The sequence below is a fragment of the Vespa mandarinia genome, chromosome 3 (genome assembly GCF_050613455.1).
Source record: "Vespa mandarinia isolate Hongniang chromosome 3, ASM5061345v1, whole genome shotgun sequence".
NCBI lineage: Eukaryota > Metazoa > Arthropoda > Insecta > Hymenoptera > Vespidae > Vespa > Vespa mandarinia.
Genome location: NC_140812.1, coordinates 1,712,665 through 1,731,849, shown reverse-complemented (window position 1 = coordinate 1,731,849; position 19,185 = coordinate 1,712,665). Strand labels below are relative to the sequence as shown.

At 35.5% G+C, this 19,185-nt stretch overlaps 1 protein-coding gene and 1 long non-coding RNA gene across 2 annotated transcripts in view; one reads left to right on the top strand and one right to left on the bottom strand.

Moving 5' to 3' along the window:
• LOC118446926 (uncharacterized) overlaps positions 1 to 19,185 on the bottom strand; it is a 113,741-nt gene that overhangs the window by 54,914 nt on the left and 39,642 nt on the right. The gene's annotated exons all lie outside the window — the stretch shown is intronic.
• Positions 452 to 1,829, top strand: LOC118446923 (uncharacterized). Its single transcript, XM_035878144.1, has 2 exons — positions 452 to 613; positions 722 to 1,829. Exons 1-2 carry the CDS (start codon positions 503 to 505, stop codon positions 1,607 to 1,609), a joined length of 999 nt encoding a protein of 332 aa, XP_035734037.1. The 5' UTR covers positions 452 to 502; the 3' UTR covers positions 1,610 to 1,829.

Genomic DNA, 19,185 nt, shown 5'->3' with positions numbered 1-19,185 from the left:
GAAATGTAAATAATAACTTTATTTGTAGTGACAGAAATAATGATCTTTTCCGCATACTTAGGTATAGCATTGAATAATATCTGTCACTTTTATTACTTTTTTTATATATATGGTAATTTTAATACAATTATTGTATTTCTTTAATAATTGTATTATTTAAATACAATTACTTTATTTTATGCAAATTTTTTTGATTCTATTCTTTGAGATAAACTTTCATGTAATTGAATATAATAAAATAGTTATTTAACTTCTATATAATTTGTATTTAACGATTGCATCAAAGAACATTTTTCATAACGCGATATCATTGTTAGTTTAATACATAACATGAATGTGCAAACATGACTTCGTAATAATTGCGAAACAAGTATTTTTAAAAGTCGATTATTGTCCAATGATCGATCGTTATATTCATAATAAATTACTTCTTATTCATGAGAAGGGTATATATACTACGATCGATGTAGTATAGTAGGATTAGAATACAAGACTAGCAATCATGCAGTTAACCGTAATATGTCTATTTGGCGTTGTGGCCTGTGCCTCAGCACAATTTGATTTTGGTTTCAACTTGGAAAAGGGTTTTAGCTTCTCTTTCTTTCCTTTCGGGGTAAGTTTGTATCATCAGGTAATATGAACTTTATAAAATGAAAATAAAAGTTACTTGTTTTTAAGATTACTTTTATTTATATTGTCTTATTATATTATATTATTTCAGTTAGAAGTTAATAAAAATATCTCAGTTGGCGCTGGTGTTGGCAATCGAGTAAGACGGCAGCTTTCACCAATTCGCGTCGGTGGTCCTCCTCAAGCAGGAGCGAGATTCGAATTCAATATAGGTGTTCAACCAAACGGACTAATTTTTCCAAATTTACTACCGGATAGATCTAGACCAGGCAAACCTAATCCATCCGAACCTAAACCAGATGGACCTGAATCAAGTGGACCTAAATCAATTGGACCTGGGTCAGCAGGACGTAGACCACTCATACCATTCCCAGGAAATCATCGAATTTCACCACTATTTCCGATTATTCCGCCTCTTCATCTCAAACTTCACCATAGACCTCATCATAGATCTCATCATAGACTCCATCAAAAATCATCGACTTCTACCAATCAACCTAGTACGAATGTAGTATCACAAAGTGCTGGAACTGTTACAGCATCATCCGACAGTACTAAGATCAAGTCAACAACGGATAATACTTCTACTAAAACTAGCTCTCGAGCTACTATTGCACCTTCCTCTGCATCTACTGATGAATCTACTGATGAATCTACTATTGAATCTACCACTGTATCTTCTAGTAAATCTACTACTGCATCCACCACTGAATCTACCGCTGCATCTGCTACTGAAAAAACTAATAAATCATCTATTGCATCTACCACTGAATCTACTACTGAATCTACTACTGAATCTACCACTGAATCTACTACTGAATCTATCACTGAATCTACTACTGAATCTACCACTGAATCTACTACTGAATCTACAACTGCATCATCCATTGAATCTTCTAATGATGCATCTACAACTGAAGCTACTAGTGAGTCTACAACTGTATCTGCATCTACCAGTTCATCTGTAAATTCTACGTAATATAACATTATATATTTACCGCTTATTCTGATAGCTATCTTCCATAATTCACAAAAAAAAAAAAGAAAAAAAACATTTAGTCTAACCAGTATTATGATGAACAATTGGAATGTAACTAGAGATTTTATATATATTTCTAAAACTGTAGTATTTCAAGGATTGCTATTAAATACTTAATAATGCTTTTTGTGTGAATAAAAAGGATACGTATGTAGTAAAAGACTTGTTTTAGAATTCAATAATATCGATTACAGGAGCATCGTCATCTTTTCAACGATATTTTTTCGTTATAATTTACTTGCATATCTCGCCGATCAAATCCTCTTGAATATCCTCTACGATCTGTCTTCCACTCATAAAACTGTCATCTCGTGCGTGTATAAAACATGAGATTGCCATACCACCTAGGAGATAGATAGAGAAAGAGAGTGTAAAAAAAAAGATGTAAGATGTAAGAAACGAAGACACTCTCCCCCTCTCTCTCTCTCTCTCTCTCTCTCTCTCTCTGTGTCACCCTTTTCTAGTTTCTCGATGCCTACGCTCGTCGAAAATAAGTCGTGCCTGCAGGAGCTGTGTTTCCATGTATTGGGAAGGGTAGCTAAAGGAAGAAGAGATCGCGGAGAAGGAAAAAGGGTCGCTCGAACGCGATATTTCCACCTTAGCGCCTCGACTGTGCACGCTAAAATACATTTTCCTACGAAGTGTCGTCATAGGAGGGCCTCCAGCTGCTGGTCTTGATATTCCACATGCGTAATGCTCACGCGGATATTTCCATACATAAATTTTATCCGTAGGAAAGTAGGTGCACGTCGACAACGACGACAATGACAACGATGACGACGTCTTCGGAACGTGCGCGAGAAACTAGCACGTAGGTTATCTTTTTTGACATAACACGATCTTTCATTAAGATTTTGTCTCGTATGAGCGAACGATAAGATATCGATATCAATACGAATTGGTGCATTCGTTTAGATTTATGAAATAAATTTAGATAATTAACACTTCTATTTTATAATTACGTTAAACACTTTACGGGAATTGTATAATTCTTTTGAATTGTAATTCTGGCAATATCGTCAGATTATATCAATACGAAAAACTTGATCATTTATCAATGGATCTTCAATGTTTTTTTTTTTTTTTTTTTTTTTTTTTTAATATCAAAGATTTTTCGCTTCTTTTCTCTCGCTCATTTCTTTTTATTTTTCGAAGTAATCGACATTTATATTAAATATCAAGAAGAAGGAAGATACGTGATAGATTTTTTCAATCATCAAATCAATTGTTGTTAAAGAGAAACGAGTTTTTGTATTTCTTCAAACTATTTTATCTCAATTTATTGTGCTGAATTAAAAATATCTAATGTCATAGAAAAGTTCTGGTTAATACTTCCGCGAGATTTTTGCTTTCGATTTATTATTATAGAATTAATATCAAATAGCGCGGTCTACGATCTTTTCTCTCAGTTTAGTCCAGATGATCTCTCTCTCTCTCCCTCTCCCTCTCCCTCTCTCTCTCTCCGTGATTCACAATTCATGGATCGATAAAAATGTCGTAAATACTTCTATGTACTGTACGAGTACATTCGGAGTAGTCACCCTGGCACTATCTATTTGACATGGAAACGTTTGTTCGTCTGTATAATCTAATTCTCTGCGATTAAATGCAACGTTCGCGATAATGCTTGTAAATTGAGCGAATTATGCTACTGGTCTAGCCATTCGGTGCAACCTCGACCGATTTACATGAGCATTACGCTAAGGCCTTACCGCCCTATCCTGACATTTACATTAGAACGTGTCGCACGACCTGAAATCCAACACCTGAGAGTTGAACTATTTCGATTTAAGCGATAAAAAGAGAGCTTTAACTTTTCCAAGAATATATATGCACTTATACATGCATATACGCGGCGTAGATTTTAAAAGAACTTTTTAAACTTCCTACGCATCCTTTATAAGACGAAATTAAAAAGAGAAATCTTAATAAATAAATATTGCTAATTTTTTTTTCCTTTTCGAAAGGATCGAATATTTAAATTAATATAATTCATGATATGAATTAATATTGACTTGATTACGATGTAAAAGTATACTTTAATATTTCGAATTTCTAAGATATTTATTAAGATATTTATTTGTTCATTTTTTAATAATTTGATATAAAACGTATATATAAATACCTTTTAAATTTTATTTCGTATTAATATATCAAAAGGAAAAAGTCGAATATATCGATCGTTTCGAAACCAGTAAGCGATAGAAATGGAAACGGTTTTAAAGTCTCAACGGGGTCTCCGAACGGGTACGTTATTCATCGTGGCTCTTATACCACTTCCCTAGGGCGTTCCATCTGCTTCCGCCTTCAATTTCCTGCGCGTCATTACCGACGCTGATAAGCTCTCGACCATATGAAATCTCAAGCTTCTCTTGGCTTACTATCGAGGAAGAAACCCAATGCTTGCTTAGATGTCGTCGAGGCTTCTGCTCCCGACAGGCCACGGTTTTCCTTTTCCGTTTCACCAATACCAACCATATCTTGACTCGACGATTCCGCATGACGGAATAACAGTTCCTCTGTTACATGTCATAGAAAACTGGCAACATTGGTGTCCCTTCTCCGCACGAAGTCCTAACCTAAGTCCTTGATATCACTAATTCTAGTGTAAGTGCGAATACATGTGTTGGGATGGACGATGGTACGAGGGTGGTTTGACACGCAAAGGTGGAAAGGAGGGCTCGAAGAGCACCGCGAAGGTCGGACACCACGTAAATTGCATACCCGATTGCGGTCTACTGAAGAGTGCCGCCCTCCAACGGCTAACCCCCTCCTCGGATGGCCGCCAACCCCAAACTGGATCTAACAAGCCAGCGACCACAGGCTAGCTCTAGCTTGCAACAAGGCTGCCGCTACCTCCCTTGGGAACTGCCGACGGGTACAGTTCCCCAAACCATGACTCTCCTCTCTTACTCTAACTGTATATCTCCGAGCTATTCGAACACCTTCGAAGCTCATCCTCCTCGATCTGGACGTCCTAACAAGCCCGCTTACTTTCTATTTTCTCTCTGTTGAGCTCGGACGTTTCGAGAAAAAGTTCCCTTTAAATTGGACGACACTCGCCTCGACTCCTTGGCCCTTCCTTTCACCGAACGTACGATAAAATCGAAGAATTCTTGGAGTGCATAGTACTAGTAGTACTAGTTGTAACAGTAGTAGTAGTAGTAATAGTAGTACTGGTAGTACTAGTAATAGTAATAGTGCACCGTTCGAAACTCCTTTTAACAACGAACAAAATCTAAAAGGACTAAACTGGACTAGGTTGGCATTCTAATTCTAGTTCGTCGTAAATACGGGATTAAAGAAAGTGCTACTGCAGTGCGGGCCATCAACTGGATTCGGATAGCACCTTCGGGTGTTGGAGTTAAATAAACTCGAGTAGTAGTCGTCATCAGACGAAACGGCTAATTGCCGGAAGCGAGGCTTCGTTAGTGGCTCTCTTATTCTCGGCCGTCTTTCAGTCAACCGTCAAAACCATTCTTAATAGATCCGAGGAGTACTTGTTTTATCTTTTTCATTTTCTCTCTCTCTCTCTCTCTCTCTCTTTCTCCCTCTCGGTCGACTCTTCACCTTTCCTTTCTTCTCGAACTCTCGTTACCGCGAGGAAAAATGAGGGAGCGACGAACAAGGAGTGCCGTTTTCTCTTTCAGACGCGACAAACCGAGAGTAAAGATCGCGCTATAGTGCAAGAGCTTAAGCGGATACAGGTGAGAGACACCTAGAGCTCGGCAGATTTCTTATCGTCGAGATGGCTTATTATTTTCAAACAATGATTATGTCTCTTTCTTTTCTTATTTCTTTTCCTTCTTTTTTTTCTTCATCCTCGCGTAAAGTGAAATAGAAGCGAGATGAAAGGAAATAGTACGAAAATGTGTCGCCGTATAAAAAGTGAAATAAAAAAAAAAAAAAAATAATAAAAAAATGAGAAATAACAAATCGAGCGGATAAATCGAACGACACGGAAAAAGAAGAAAAAAAAACGTAGGTACATAAGGCGTAAAGTAAAATGAACAATTGTTAAATATTATAATAAATAATATTATTTTCTATAATATTATTCCTTTTGCTTCGTATACGGCATCTCTCCAAGTCCGGATAAACCAAGGAAAGTTTTTCATACACCAATACGTTAATATATTCTAACTGTCCTCGGTATTCCTATGAAGAACGGATACGGGAGAAGTTTTCTCCTAAAAGTTCGAGAAATCATATTAAATGTAAAGCGCGAAGATTTTCACTAGGTACCTACCCATTTTCTTCGTATACGCAGACAAATATATATGTACGTATGTATGCATATATACATACATACATATATATATATATGTGTGTGTGTGTGTGTGTGTGTGTGTATACATATATACATGCACATACATAACTTTTCGTAAAGTTAAGCTGTTCGAGCTATATAGAGTACTTTGAGCGCGTCTAAACTGCCGCAAGTTTTAGAAAGAGGAATAGAATTGATGAGGACGAAATTCCCTTTAGAAAATCTCCCGATTTCCTGTTCTCTGTTATCTTCTCCGACGATCAGAATTCAAAACTCAAATCGAATGAAATATCGTACTCCTTGAAAATATCGTCGATCAACGTTTCTATTGTTTCAGCCATGTCCGTCGTGGGACATATTCCGAAAAATTCACCACACGAAGAAAACTCGAGAATCGATACCTAAGGTGTTTCATCGAAGATTTTCGAGTATTTCGAATAAAGGAAGTATCCGAGCTAGAAAGAAAGAGAAAAAGAGATAGAGGAAGAAGAAAAAAAAAGAGAAAAAAAAAAGAGAGAAAAAGAAAGAAAAAGAAGAGAAAGAAGAAAAAAGGAAGAAAAAGAAGAAAAAGAAGGTACCGATTTGTGCGAAGGTAAGAGGCTGAAGAGCCCATCTGGCTTCCAATCAGAGTGTTGCCACCAGCACATGTGTTCACGGCACGATGGAGGTGGCGACTCAATCAAGAGGGGTGTTCATCCCTCTCCGTCCTTCTCACTTGGCTCACACCAACGATTTTATATCATAATCGAGCTTCGGAAAAGACTCCCTCCGTACTGTAATCTTATCTTCGCTCTATTCGCATGTTTCATATCTCTCTCTCTCTCTCTATCTATCTCTCTCTTTCCCTCTCTCTCTCTCTCTCTTTCTTCCATTTTTGGAAGTAATCTTTCGATCTCTCATCCCTTTCTCGTTTTCAACGAAAATCTTCTTTTAACTTCTTTTTCAAAGCCCTCCTTACAAAAGGTGCTATCTAATGGCGCTAACGGTGGGGTAAGTAATTGCACGCGTCGTAGCCGAGAAAATGCATCGGCTTGATACGAGAGAAACGACGTAGTAACTACGAAAAGTAATCACCTAAAGGTTCGTATATCTATCTACCGGCATCACATCCTTTCCGGGGAAGAACACACGAAGGGTGAGAGCAATGCTGGTAGTAGCTTTAGCTAGTATACTATCGAAGGACCCAAACTGCGATTAACTCCTGGAAGGAACTCCGGGATAAGCGATAAATCGTAATAGAGTCTACGCGTGGAAGTACGTAATTATTGTTCCTTCCTGTAGGAACTGTGAGAACGCAGTTACGTTGTTTCTCTTACTTTTTTCTTCCTCTTCTTCTTCTTCTTCTTCTTCTTTCTTTTTCTTGCGAGAGAAAGAAAAAAAATGATACAAAAGGAAAGAGAAAAAAGGTATGGTCGTTTAGTCTCATTTAAAGAAAAGTAGAAAGTTTATACGAAACAACAACAACAACAACAACAACAACAATAATAATAATAATAATAATAATAATAATAATAATAATAATAATAATAATAATAATAATAATAATAATAATAATCTTATATGCTTAAAGTCCCTTTCTTATTTCGCGATATTTAATTTCCTTCCGGTTTTTTTTTTCATCGATCCCTGAAATTATTAATAAAAAAAAAAAATAATTTTTACCTGCGAAATTTCTTCTTCGCCAACTTTCGTTTTTTATAACTCGGTGAGTTTTATTTAGAATAATAGTCACGTTATTTACACTTATCTTTCATTACACGCAGTGCAATTAGTGTCTAGGTTAGGATTTATAGTAAAGACGGGCAAAACTCACGTTTCGCACATTTGAACATCGTCGCACGAGTTAGCACGTGAAACTGGTCTTGTTAAACTGGGCGAATGGACGAACTCACGGATACTTTAGGAACGAGTGAAGCGGATATAACTTCGTAAAGTCTCCTTTCGCATAAATTAAGTTTTCCTTTTTCTTTTTCTTTTTTTTATTTTTTTATTTTTTTATTTTTTTATTGCTAAGTAAAAGAGGAACACTTTTCTCTTCTGATCCTTCCTCTTCTTTTTTACAACGGAACTATTTAAGTGCATTTATTTAAGCGCAATTTGATACAATCGATTATATTTTTCGGCATATTTTGAGATCATAATTAGTTAAAAAAAAAAAAATCAAAAAAAAAAAAAAGAAAAAGAAAAAGAAAAAATAAAAATAATGAGCGAATATAATAAATTAGCTTCGTGATTTGATTTTTAGTCTTTCAATTAAATCGATAGCACGTCGTTTCATTTCTATAATTTAAAATGCACTTTACTTAATTGTAAACCGGCGATATATGTATATGCTTCACCTGCTGCTGTTTTCATTTCGTTAATTTACGAACGAGATATTCGTACTTTCAGAACGATACTCTCGGTGTAACACGAAAATTGTTAACGTACGATATGACGTCACTTGCATCGCATTAGCATATAAAATTGACTTTACGCGTTCAACACTTTCCATTTGGTTAGTAGTCCACATAATTTAACAATATTACTTCTCGTAATAGTATTTCAATTATATCGTGCCATCAATGTAATGTCGACCGAAGCCTACGACCTACTATTGCTAGCGTCATCAAAATTACGTATCCAAGCATCGACGCTCTCGCTCAATTCGCATATTTTACATTAATTTTTTTTTTCCATCGTGCTTAACGAAGGTCCTTATACAATATGAGAGTGATACTAATGCTTCAATTATACTCAAGCCATCCAGTATCTCGTAGCAGTTTGACAAAACGATTTACGAATAATTCGTTCTAGCGCAATATGATTATTCGTAATTAGAATGACTTTTTTTTTTATTCGAGATATATATATATATATATATATATACTTTAAACGAGTTAATTAAATTAATATTATCGTTCAATGATATTTCTAAACGCAATTATCTAGCTCTCGTTTTATTTTATAAATCTTTAAAAATTAATACAAATTTCTATTTCTCTAATCTCATTATAAAACAATTCAATTTTTCATTTTTGTTTTTTACGTAAAAGAGATTTTTTTGTCATCGGTGATAGTACATATGCAGGGTGAGTATGCAAATTAAAGACCGCCTAATGTTTTCCTTTCTCATTCTACGGAACATTTAAAATGTTTTCGTGTACAATGTGCGCGCATACTCGTTCCTATTCTCGCTAAACAACTAATTTTAAGAAAATTTTTTCCTGACTTTGATCTGCATCGATTTAAACTCATTCTAATAGATAATAATACTAATTCAGATAATAATACTAATGAAAAATAAAAGAATGTTTGAGAGATAAAGGAAATAATGAACGATAATGAAAAGTGATCTATGATCAAAGATCGGACAGTTTCATTTCCAAATTAGTATTTGATAATACAAGACATCATATATATTTTTGTTGCTCTATAATTTTTATAATGAAAAAAGTATTTGTCGAAAGTTTTACATCCTTTTGTAAATATTAAATGATCGTAAAATTACTTTTTTCAGACACGAACGAATTTTATTTTAATGATTGTAACTCATTCAATATATAATTAAAATTAAATTCGTTAAGAAACTAAAGAAATTAATACGAGATACATTTAATTTGTTAAATCTCTTAATTACTTTATGATAAACTGTGTATGTGCCTCTATCGTTTTGATTGTCATTTCGTTGAAAAAGTAAAAAACGGCATCCATGTTTGTCATTTTGATAATTGATGGAATGAAAGCACCGTTCATGTCGTCATCACGTGTCAAGATTACCCGACAACGTTGAAGGACACTCTCTGTGGTCGCTCATTTTTCAACCGCGCGGCTCTTTCATCAACGATTTTCCAATGGATAAAACAGACACCTAAAGAATAATTCACAGCGGCCATGCAATCATGGCGTCAATGTTGTATAAAATGTATACGTGTATAGGATGACTGTGTTGAGAAATGTAGAAGAATAGTGAGAAAAATAATTTCAGGATTTTGGTGTAAGTAATTTAACAGAAAATAAAATTAAAAGACCTTAGAACTTAAATGTATCTCGTACGTCACATCACTTGATATATTTGACGGTGTTAAATCATATTAATTACTAACCTCATTCGATCGAATAGCAGTAACCTAATTAACCATCAAACTTTCACGATTATACATGCCACGAATAAACGCCCTCTCTCTCTCTCTCTCTCTCTCTCTCTATCTATCTATCTATCTCTCTGTAGACTATTGCGTCTAGGAATGAATTTCACCATTGTCGTATCACCATAGTCGATTAAATTATATAACACTCTGTATATATTTATTCATCAACAAAATAGAACTTTGTTTAGCTTTTCACCGTAAATGAAACGATCTCGAACGAATGATATTGGATATTGTGATTATATCAAGATCTTATGTGAACATTCAGATTACCTTCTTCCTAGAAAAATCAAGATAAAAATAATTATCTTTGTCAACTAAAGTGAATGTAAATTGTACATTCGGGTATTTACTGTGATAAAGAAGAAAGCAGTTTAAAAGATTGAAGTGGATGAAATGAGAGACACAGACAAAGAGAGAGAGAGAGAGAGAGAGAGAGAGAGAGAGAAAGACAGAAAGAGAAAGGGTAGATGGTAGGCACGAAGTCGTGCATGGACTCGCGAGATATGAGAAATAATGGTGGCACATATACGGGCACGACTTGTTGTACACACGCGGTCACATACATCCAGTTGGGAGAGTATAAGAGAAAGAGAGAGAGAGAGAGAGAGAGAGAAAGAGAAACTGACCACCGAACTGTTCCAATGGGGACCTTTACCCGCCACCCCACATCCCATTCTCGTAATAGTCTCGACAATAATCATTTATTGTTCCTCAATGGTGACTGCGAGTCTCGAGAACAGCTTGCTAAGTATAGACGAGAGGACCAGTGTATGCGAATCGAAAGAGAGAGAGAGAGAGAGAGAGAGAGAGGAAAGGAGGGAATAGCAATTCGTAGATACCCCGTCGAGATCGTCGCCGTCGACTAAAACGCCTTCGGGTTTTCGAACTTTCCCTTGGATTTTCGTGCGACGAACTTCTGGCCAATAATTGCGCAATTATGGTAGAAATCCGAAATGTCGCCTAATGGTCTGCCTTTGACGTTTTCCTATACCGTCAACCGTCGTATCGATCCTTCTTCGCGAAATATAACTTTATCTTGTATCGATAAAAAAAAAAAAATATATATATATATATATATATATTACTATTATATAGAAGATCTACATATGCGATTCGCGATGCTCGATTAAACGCAATAATATTTTTTTCCTATATTATTCTCTATTCAATCTCAATTTAATATGTTCTAACTTTCTAAGTCAATTAATTTTATTGATAAAAATATACGTATTTGTTTTGGAACGATCATTTATTTAATCTAAATATATTCATGTTTTTTTTTTTGAAAAAGATGAAAATATTTTAGTTGAATAAATTTATTGAAGAGTTTACGTCGTAAAAAATCGTATCAAAGAATTGTCTATTAAAAGATTATGTATGGATCGATTGATTCAACTATGAAGAAATGAGAAAAATTCAAATACTAAAAGAAGAGGGTTATTCAAACAGAGAGATAACAAGAAGAATAAACAGAAGTGAGTTTGTTATTCGTTTGTACCTAAAGAATAAAGAAAATTATGGAAAACTGTATAAAAGCACTAGTTGGAACTGAAAGGATTTTTTCGCTGAGAGATAAGAGATCAATTTTTTCGTTTGGCTTCGAATTCAATTTGTTATACAAAACAAATTTAAAATTAAATTGTTTCACAAAATGATAACAAATGTCTGACAAAATATATACTATCGTAAAAAATTTATATATAAAAAATCGAAAAAGTAGAAAAATATACTTTTTGATATTTCAAAGTTACGAGAGTTAAATGATTTGAATTGACAAAAGAAATCAGATAACATATCCTTTCGAAAGTTTTTTATCTTCGATCGATCCTAAAAGCAATGAAGGATAATCCTGTTTTGTTTTTATGCAATAGAAGTCGAATACATTATGAATTCTTAACAAGAAACTGCAGATATCAAGCTTATCTAAAAGGGAAAGACCGGCGTCATCATTTATCAAGAAATCGAATTCCTTTCGGGAGTCCGAAAGAATCGAAACCAGGCCGAACCTAACTCTTGTAGTTACTTAATATTCCTTTCGTCCAGAACGCTGACCCTCTCGGATTTCTCCAGAGATAACGTCACAGTTTCTTGGCTTATTGTTAGCATGTATCAATGAATATATGTATATATATATATCTTGAAATATCTCTTCCTTTCCGAAATAACAATTTTTATTCCTGACAGATAGCTATGTTATGAAGAAAGATAAAAAGAAAACGATATCTTTTTAATTTTACGATAACTTTCAATTCATGTATTCATTTCTATTTTTTTTTTTTCTATTTGACATTATCATTTATATTAAATTAATCAAAGATTAATCACCGAAGTGATCCAAATAAAAAAGATATCGTTGAACTAGAATATTTATATTCTCTGAAAATATCGAAAGTGTATTCTAGTGAAGAAGGGTGGCGGAGGATTAGTTTCGAAAGGGCGAATTATTAATGCAACCACGTGACATATACAATTTCACTATGAGAGAGAAGCGTCGAGGCATTTGCATCGACGCATCGCTAATAAACACTCACCGAGCAAACGGTGTATGCTCGACGTTTGATTGGGCTGGGCGCGTAATGACGGAGCATTGTCATGCAAATCTTGAGCGGAACCCGCCGCTTATAGCCCTGAGGCCCATTACACCCCGTAGACATTCGCTTATCGCCCTGTTTGCTTCCCCGTAAATAGTCGATTTGCGAATCCACGAAACTCACTGGCCGCTGTAACACATCTTGTAATCGATCTTTAAATATTTATCGATCTTTTGTTTTATCTACCTTTAATTAGATTTTTTAGAATTTATTTTATCTATCTTTTGTTTATCTAACGTTCAAATTGTAATCATAACGTCACGTAATCGGATATAAAGCTAACGGAGAAAGAGAGCTATGATCAACTCGATAAATTAACATAATATTAAAAACATTAGAAAATTTATTTCATTATCTAAAAGAAAACAGATACAATGGTTGTCAAACGATCAAAAAAAAAAAAGAAAAAAAAAAAGAAAAGAAAAAAGGAAAAGAAACGCGTAAGAAAAAAAAAAGGTGCGATAAATAATTGTCATATAAAAGACACTTGTAAAATACGAACAGATGTGCTTCCATGAGTGCCTCGTTCTCTTGGGGGTTTTGCACGATTATATTCGGAGAGAAGGGTGTCTATCGTTCTCCCTTCCTCGTCGCGTCCTAATTCTATTCCAAAATGACAGATTTGCCAGTCGACGTCTCTGTTCGGTACGAGAAGGGCAATTTAGAAACCCCCGAAAATCCGGTAGCGTCTATTGTAATCGTGTCCCTTGCAATACGATCTTGGCAATTAGAATGTTGTTTTGTGTAACGAGAATGTTCGGTCGAACGATAGGAGGCCGACCCCTTGTGCAGTAAAAAAAAAAAAAAAATAAAAAAAAAAACAAAAAACAAAAAAAAAACAAAAAATTTAACACGGTAAATAACTCTATTCTAGCATGTACCGGACTCCGAACGGTAAAAGTTACAATCTGTTTTACTCGTGGAATCCAGTTACATGGAAAAGGAAGAAAGAAAAAAAAAGAGACAAAAAAAAAGAGAGAGAGAGAGAGAGAAGTCCCTAATATTTCACGATAAGTTCTTTTAAATCCAATCCTGCTATTATTGGTGGTCGGTAATTCGATCAATAAATAACGTCCCGACAGAATAAATGTTCGTGCGAATGAATTAAACTATTACATTTGTTCATGGATCAATACATATCCGCGATAAACGTTTACGTTTGGCTCATCCGATCCCATCCTCTGATTTACTATTTATATGCTTGTGATCAAAATCTAGTGTTTTGGCATACTTCAATGTATATACAGAGAGAGAAAGAGAGAGAGAGAGATAGATAGAGATAGAGAAAAATTTTTTGATCAAGAATTTAATTAATAATATGTAATTACTCTACGCAAGGTTAATGTCCTTATATTTATTACTATTCTTAGTTTAATAGTACAACAATACAATAATGGTGTTCATACATTTCTATCAATGTACAGAAAGAGAGAGAGAGAGAGAGAGAGAGAGAGGAAGAGTTTTGATTCATCGAAAACGAACTATTGCCAGTGATTTGATACTTCTGTGCCACTGCATTGTATCTTTATTCGTTTTCGTTCTTCTTTCTTTTTTTTTTTTTTAGTGTCTCTTTCTTTCTTTCTTTTTTCTATACGTACAACAACATATATCAAATGAATCTACATCTGTATGGATGATGGTATGTATAGAAGGCCACAATCCATACGGTAAAAACGTGCAACGTTTAAAATAAAAATGGTACCGTCCTGTTTGTATATCCCTTTTTAGCATTCTTTTTTTACTTCTTCCCCTCTTTTTCTCTCTTTCACTTTCTCTTCTTTTTTTTTTCTTCTTCTTCTTTTTCCCCTGCTAAATCAACAGTCTCACGATTGTCACACGAATTCACGCTAAGATAGAATTTATATTTGCTCCGATATATTATTGATAAATTATCGTTGAATTTAATTTCTTTTTGTTGCTTCAGTTCATTTTGTTCATTCAGTTCATTCATTTATTTTGAAAAAATAAGAAAGAAATGAATGAATGAATGAAAGCAAGAAAGAAAGAATGAATGAAAGAATGAAAGAATGAAAGAATGTATGAATGAATATATGAATGAAAGCAAGAATGAATGAAAGAATGAATGACATCAATATAGAAAAAAGAAAAAGATACAAGATCAAAAGCGTTAATTTCTTTCCTCCTGTAGCGCACATACTGTTGAACAATTTTTCCACTATCATAAATCATTAATGGAGCTCAATAATCATGTTATTCGAATAAAATAGTGTAAAATTTTCAATACGTTTCATTCGTTTGAAGTATGCCTACATATATTGAATGTTCCCTTTATTCATCGCGTAAATACGCTACATCGAGTATATGTTAAAAGTGATTTTTATGAGAAAAATTTGGTAAAGCTTTGCCCGAACTAAAGCTGAGTTTGCTTAGCGAGAAAAAAGTGAGACAAAGAAGAAATATAGAATCGATTCGCCGGATCAATAGATATGAAGAATAATCGTTGAGAGAAACAAAATGTAATCCTCCGACCCAGTTTATTTGTATCTACTATTTTTAATTATTTCTCTTCATAGTATCGCGCTGGATCGGTACTAGTTTATACTATCACGGTATATCTATCAATCAACTTCGTTATCTTGCTTTCTTCTTTCATTCTCTCTCTCTCTCTCTCTCTCTCTCTCTCTCTCTCTCTTTCTCTCTCTCGCTTCTTTTTTCTTCCTTGCTTTCTCTTTTTCTCAACGGCCGCGCTTTCTGCAAAATCCCCATGCACGGGACTAGAGTAAAATGGATGCGTTTAGATACGTAGGTAGGCGAACTGGAGCCCGTGCCCTGCGTATCTGCAATAACAGGATCATGGGCTTATGGCGGGAGCTCAGGGGGTACGATCAATTATTGTTCGCTTCCTATCTACGTCACGCCGGTGTGGAGCATCGGCCGACCAACAACAGGAGCATTCTGAGCTGCATCTACTCGTACAATTCCCGCTGATGCCAGCGAATCAACTAACTACGTGCATAATATAATGCTGATCGTGTCAAAAGAAAGAGAAGGGAGGAGAAATAGGGAAAGCTGTTTGACGTGTTAATTGGTAATTTTTAGACTTTGTAAATTTCGTGCTTGATATTAAGAAAACTCTGATGGAGAATTAAATTACTTTGAGTAAATTAAAATCGTTAATGTTAACATTAGACAGAAGAATTATGAAATCCCTTATTATTAATTTTTTTTTATTCTCGATAAAGATTAATAAATTTTTATCAAACGATCCGTATGTTGTTCCTTCTTTTTTTTTTCGAAAAATATTTTTTATAACGCTTACAACAGTGTAAATATCGATGGACGGTCGCGACGACGTTGGCGACAATAGCGCGGATTATCGTACGTGAAATGCTCTATAGACCGATCAGGATTGGTTGGTCAACTATATCGTCGTGTGGCTAGGCCGCTTATCTCCGTACTGTGGCATGCTAATCAACGAGAGACTACGCCTACACATATATGGGCCAAACGTGTTCGGACAGTTATCTCGATTTGTCCAAATAATCCCTGAACAAATCGCCATGGCGGCGATTAACTTCCACTTCGTTTATATTCTGCGGTGCTTGCGTGGCTTGCTCTCGATTACACGTTCCCTCCTTTCTTCTAAACTTAATACGACCATTCGGAGTACCGTTGCTCAGATAGAGGAAAACTTGTTTCATGAGATTCGCAACTTCATAACAATCGAATATATCTTGAGAAATTAATTTGTTTACACAAACGATTTCATTAAAAAGAAAAAATAAAGAAATAAAAATTTCATTAAGAATTATACATATGAGATATATCCAAAGCCGTATTCAAATATTAAAAACTGAGATTATCCTTAATATATACTTAAAAATTGATATGTTTCAAAATAATACTAACAAAATTTAGGATCATTTTGTAACGAGATAACTGAGATAACATCTTAATCGTCAGAAAGTTATAATATCTTCAAGATAGCCTCGTAAATCGGTATATCGATCCGATAGAAGATTATTGTAGAATAAAAACTGAACAAACTTTTCTAACAGATTTATCCTTAATTTTGTATCTTTAATAAGTACAAAAATATCTATAAGTACTTTGTTAATAAGCAAAAAAGAAAAAAATTTCCGAAGGAACCTTTCGAAAAGGATTCGAATAATTTTCGAATAGGTTTGCGAAGCAAGTCGAATCTTTTCTCCGAATGGCATCTCTTTCCTTTCACGGAAATGAATAGCGAGTTAGCAGGAAGTCGAGATGGAAAGAGGAAAATCGTCGTCGTCGTCGTCGTCGTCGTCGTCGTCGTCGTCGTCGTCGTTGGGTGACAAGGTGCGGCAGTTGGTTGTTGTGGCTGACACCTCGTTTCCAGTTTCCGGCGAAAGGAGGGGAAAAGAATGGAAAAGGAGTGAATGTTTTATTTAGAAGAAGATAGAAAAAGAGAGGGAGAGAGAGAAAAAGAATATATATATATATATATATATATATATATATATATATATACATATAGAAGCAGAAGAAAACGAACTCTTCCATCCTCCTAAAGCACAAATTCTAAATGTCTTTTGTCTCGTGCCGTGCTCTGATTATGCGTCAGTCGCTTAGCAGGAAACGATCGAAAAGAAAAATAAGAATAAACATAACGAACTATCACGGAAGAATTTAAGACGCAACAACGTGATTTTAGAAGAAGAAGAAGAGAGAGAGAGAGAGAGAGAGAGAGAGAGATATCTCGTGCACGCGACGGTAGTACGAGCGTTCAAGTTCAGAAGCTCAAGAGAAGGAGGGTGAAGGTGAAGGAGGTAAAAAAAGGGTAAAAGAAGGTGGGAAGAAGGGAATAATATCGTCCCAAGACGAGATCCTTCCGGTAAACTCCCTCGTGGCGCATCTCCCTCCGCTTTTCTTGAAACGAAGAGAAAATTGGAAGAGACCGGAGGCGACTGATTCCACGTTGGTACTGGTACTGGTACTGGTGGTGGTAGTGGTGGTAGTGGTGATAGTGCTGGTGGTGATGGTGGTAGAGATTGTTGAAAGAGAGGTGCCATGGAAGAGAAGGAGAATGAGAGGAAGATGGTGGGAAAGCGGGGAACTCAACTGCAACCCTCTCCACGTTCCCGGCTACTACCCTGTCTGCTATACCGGCAACTCCCTCGAGAGACGACGCGGCGGCTTCTTCGATGTGCCGGGAGAAGGCGGCGGCCTCGCGAATGAAATTTCATTTCGGGAGCGCCGTAATCCCGGAATTGTTACTTGACTTCGTTCACAGAACGAGAGCATGAAGGGGATCTCCTCTAAATTCGCCCTGTAATCGGTGAGATCACCTTTCCCCTTCTTTTTCTCTCTTTCTCTGTTTCTGTCTCTGTCTCTCTTTCTCTCTCTCTCTCTCTCTCTCTCTCTCTCTCTCTCTCTCTCTCTTTCTCTCTCAAACCATCCACAGTCTTCTACTCTCTTCTCGACTCTTTAGCGGAACACGAATTCCTTATTGTCCGGTACACCTGCGTTTTCGATTGGCTCAGAGATATCAAATGAAAATACGAGAAGAAGAACCCTCGTAAAAGTTTAAAGGAGGATCTCGGTGTTTTAACGATCGACTCGATCGACGTAATCTACAAAGGGGAATCTAAAGTATCGTTCCTTTCGAATAGGTAAGCTACGTTATGTGTCCTTAGCGTATACAAATTAAAACGCGATTTAATCGTATTACCTTGTACCGAATTTAATTTTGAAATTAAAACTATTTCTTTTCTTAATTATAAACCCATTTATTTCTTTATTAAATCATAATTTAAAATAAAATGGAAAAATCAATATATATATATATATATATATATATATATATATATATATATATATTTAAACGATAGTTAGAAAATAATATTGGAAAATCTTTTATTATCAATTCGAAACTAGGATAATTATGATTTGTTTTTAACGAAAGATAATGCGAAAAGAAGATACTCGTTCGATGTCATTGATTCATATCGCACGATTATTAATCATATAACGAGGAAGAATTATTATTATCGGTTGGAACGCCTTCGGGAAACTTGGAATTTCGTGGTAGGTACTCGAGAACATTCGCGAAGGAAATTTCCTTTCTTCGTTCAATCGCTTATAACTATCGGACCATATCCTCAACCGAGCAATCTCACTCCGGTAACCCAATTTTCGGTAAGAGATTAATCGTATAATTCACAGCCGGTCGACGTTGGAGACGGCGACCGATAGCGGCAGCGTCCGTAAATGCGGGCCAAATGGTATTATACCCAGATTCATATGAAATAGAGAAAGAGAGAGAGAGAGAGAGAGAGAGGGAGGGAGAGAGAGAGAGACAAAGAGAGAAGAAGGAAGGGAGAGAGAGAGAGAGAGAGAGAGAGAGAGAATCGGCCTTTCCTACGATTTCGATCGCTTCAAAAGACGAGATCCGAAGGATGAATCGAGCAAAGCACAAAAGTTAACTCCCAGAGTCTTCCTCGATGAGCGTTAATTAATCATTCGTATCTAAAATTTATGAGATCGATCCGATGTTACTATTCTCATTGCTAGTGGTGAAGG